The sequence below is a fragment of the Staurois parvus genome, unplaced genomic scaffold (genome assembly GCF_062004578.1).
Source record: "Staurois parvus isolate SC_StPar_1 unplaced genomic scaffold, SC_StPar_1.0 ptg000128l, whole genome shotgun sequence".
NCBI classification, from domain to species: Eukaryota; Metazoa; Chordata; class Amphibia; order Anura; family Ranidae; genus Staurois; species Staurois parvus.
In genome coordinates this window covers 13,173-16,925 of record NW_028317924.1, presented here as the reverse complement: position 1 = coordinate 16,925, position 3,753 = coordinate 13,173, and the positions used below count along the sequence as shown (strand labels likewise).

Below are 3,753 nucleotides of genomic sequence, written 5' to 3'. Positions count from 1 at the left end.
TAGAAAGATAGATAGATAGATAGATAGATAGATAGATAGATAATAGATAGATAGATAGATAGATAGATAGATAGATAGATAGATAAATAGATAGATAGATAGATAGATAGATAGATAGATAGATAGATAGATAGATAGAAAGATAGAAGGATAGATAGATAGATAGATAGATAGATAGATAGATAGATAGATAGATAGATAGATAGATAGATAGATAGATAGATAGATTAGATGGATACGATAGATGGATAGTAGATGGATACGATAGATAGATAGATAGATAGATAGATAGATAGATAGATAGATAGATAGAATTCTGACAGGTCCATTTTGCAAATCATAACCATAATAAATGTAAACCCTATATCTTTGCTCGCATCACAAACTAATAATAACTAACAAACTTTAAAAAATATATAAATATTTAACAGAAATTTCAATAAGTAAAATAAAAACAGACACCCTGTACCCACAATAGCTGTAACACAACAAGTGTTTATTAAATGAAAAAAAAGACAAAAAGACACAAACAGTCAGGAATGGTCAGTCTCAGGACAGCAGAATTCAAGATACAGCAACAGACGAGAGAAATAAACCATCAATTCAACAAGAGGGGAAAAAATAAATTATATTCTTAATTTTAATAAGAAAAAAGGGCATAAACTGGACGAAATATCAGTTATTATAGACGAGTCTGAATAAACTATTTTTAGATAATTTTTGGAAAATAAAAACAATTAAAAAAATGTAAAAAAAAAAAAAAAAGCACAAAGATCCAGTGAACTGAACTTTAAATATTTGGGATAAAAGGTCTCTAAATAACAGGCTGTTCTATAGAATAGAAAGGAGAACGTTTTAAATATTCCTCACAACATTTTCTAGACAAGGTGGTCGGGATAAAGTTGGTCCATATAACTTTTTTTTGGTTAATATTTTGGGTAAACCTACCATATTTTTGTATGTTTTTTTTCTCTCCATGTTCAAGTATATTTAAATTTTCTTCATGTTATAGACTCAAAATAACCTCTGTAGAGTCACGTGATCCATGATTGTCTCCTGTCCATCTGGGCGGCAGTAATGGGGGTATTGCATTGTTCCATGATGCCAGTTTTGGGTTGGGGTGCATTGGATGGCAGGAATGGGAGTATGGCATTGTTCCATGGTGCCAGTCTTGGGTTGGGGTGCATTGGCATTGTTGGAAGCATGTCAATACTTAGTGCAGTCGTATGAGTAAGGGCTACTATGGCGATATATAGAGGGGGCAGACCTGTATGGGATCTGGCAGCTGGCATTGCTGCCTACCTGGTGCTCTGCCAAGGCTGAACCCTCAATGCCAAGGCGGTGGGAGTTGAACATCTCCCTGACACTGGGGAAAGTCTGCTGTTGGGAGGTGAAGGTATGCCCGGAGAGGTGGTTGAGCTCTGCCCCGTGGTTGAGGTACCAGGATGGGGTCTGGCCAGCGGTGCCCCCTTGTTGGTGGTGGCTGGAGGATAGGGCCCCTTCCTGGCTGGAGCTGAGGCTCATGGAGTTTAGGGGAGAGGAGGCTCCGCTGTGGTGGTCTGAGATGCCCTCTTCCAGTGTGGTGGGAACACACATGTGCCCAGTCCTGTCTGCTGTGTACAGGCTCATGGCCCTCATGCTGCACTGGTAGCTGGCACTGGAATCCATGCCCTGGGCGCAGGCCTGGCTGTAGATGGAGGGCTGGCTCTGGGCATAGTTCAGGGGCAGGGAGGGCACCATACCTGTCCGGTGGGGTACAGAGGGCACCGGGCTCAGCTCCCCATGGGGCGAAGTCCTGATTGTCATGATGTTCTCCACGCTGAAGCCCGACAAGCCATTGCTGGAAGGGTGGTGGTCAGGGATGGAGCTGTCGGTGGACACCGATGGGGTAGAGGCTACACTCCTTGGACTATCCTGCATGGCACTGCCACCATCAGGGCTCAGGTTCTCCACTTTGGTGATGACCGGTGGAAGTTCTGGAGACTCGCTCTTGATGACGATCTTCTTCTCATGGTGGACCTCCTTGGACGCCTCCAGGTTGGTGATGCCACCTTGGAGCTTTCCAGGCTCCTTCTGCTGGCGCTCATCCTTGTCCTTGCTGGCATCCTTCTTCTTGAACCTCCTTCTCCTCCTCAAGAAGCTCCCATTCTCGAACATGTTGTAGGAGTCGGGGTCCAGGGTCCAGTAACTGCCCTTTCCAGGCTTCTTGTCGTCCCTGGGCACCTTGACGAAGCACTCATTGAGGGACAGGTTGTGTCGGATGGAGTTCTGCCAGCCCTGCTTGTTCTCCCGGTAGAAGGGGAAGCGGTCCATGATGAACTGGTAGATGCCATTCAGGGTGATCTTCTTGTCCGGGGCGTTCTGGATGGCCATGGTGATGAGGGCGATGTAGCTGTAGGGTGGCTTGACCAAGTCCTTGGGCGCTGAGGGCTGGTGGTGGTGGTAGGGTCCATAGGACCTGCTCATGCCAGAGGTGTACTGCTCGTGCCCAGGGTACACGCTCATCGGGGTGGGCATGGTGCCATAGGTGCCCGCCGTCCTGTAGTAGTTCTGCTCGCTCAGGTAGGGCACGACCCCCAGGCCATTGGGGTCACCCACGGAGTAACGAGCCTGCATCATCGATGCTGAGATCTGAGAAGGCAGGATGGATGGGGCTCTGGGGTCGCCCTGGAGCTGGAGGACTTCACAACCACAGCCTGGACCTTCAGCTCAGCACCATCCTCAGCTCATGGCCAGGCTAGGTCCACTCCCGGTACCGGTTCTGCCAGGGCAGGAGGAGGGTGGGGGGTGGAGAAGACTCAAATCTCAGCTCTGCTCTCCTGGACTTCTTTCTCAGCTATGGAAAACTTTTCCAAACTTTTTTCTGCGAGCTAAGCTTTTACTGGCAGCCCTCCACACCCTCTTCCACAACTTCTGGCCAATCAGGGGGCAGGAAGAGGAGCCAGCAGCCAGTCAGCTCGCAGAGACTTTTCCACAGGACTCCAGCACCAAATCCCCTTTTTTTACTTTGCTTATCCAAATATGGAGCAGGCTGGATGGAGCTGAGATTTAAACCCACGGAGCCCCCCCCCCCCAAAAAAAAAACAGGGGAAACACAACCTGCAAGCCTGGGAACCATGCACTGCTTGGCTTACCAGGACATTTTCCCCTCATTCCCACAATATTACCTTTTTAAAAGTATAAAATGAAACAATTCAGTCTTTTGCAGAACCCCAAAAATACATATTGGATGATTAAAGTATATATTTAAACAATTCAACCTCCCCTGAACCCCAAAAATACATATGGTATGATTAATGAATAAATTAAAACATCCCAGCCTCCCCCCAGAATCCCCAAAATATATATTGCATGACTAAAGTATAACTTAAAACAACTCAGCCTTTTCCAGAACCCCCAAAATACATGTTGCATGAATAAAATATACATTTAAATCATTCGGCCTCCCCCAACCCCCCCCCCCCCACACACACACACACACACACACGCCGAATATATATTGCATGATAAAAGAATAAATTAAAGCAACCCACCCTCCCCCAGAACACCAAAAATATATATTGCATGTTTGAAATATCAAATCTAACTACCCAAACTCCCCCAGAACCCTCTACATATATATTGCATGTTTATCATATACAATATAAAAATTCAGCCTTCCCCAGAACCCCCAAAATATACCGTTTGATTAAAATATAGAATAAAACAGTTCAGACTTTCCTAGTCCCCAACCCCCCCCCCCCCCCCCCATAG

General features: G+C 45.9%; 1 protein-coding gene across 1 annotated transcript; it reads right to left on the bottom strand.

Moving 5' to 3' along the window:
- Positions 1-475: 475 nt before the first annotated feature.
- Positions 476-2,875, bottom strand: FOXC2 (forkhead box C2). Its single transcript, XM_089672441.1, has one exon. It carries the CDS (start codon positions 2,617-2,619, stop codon positions 1,207-1,209), a length of 1,413 nt encoding a protein of 470 aa, XP_089528567.1. The 5' UTR covers positions 2,620-2,875; the 3' UTR covers positions 476-1,206.
- Positions 2,876-3,753: the final 878 nt, after the last annotated feature.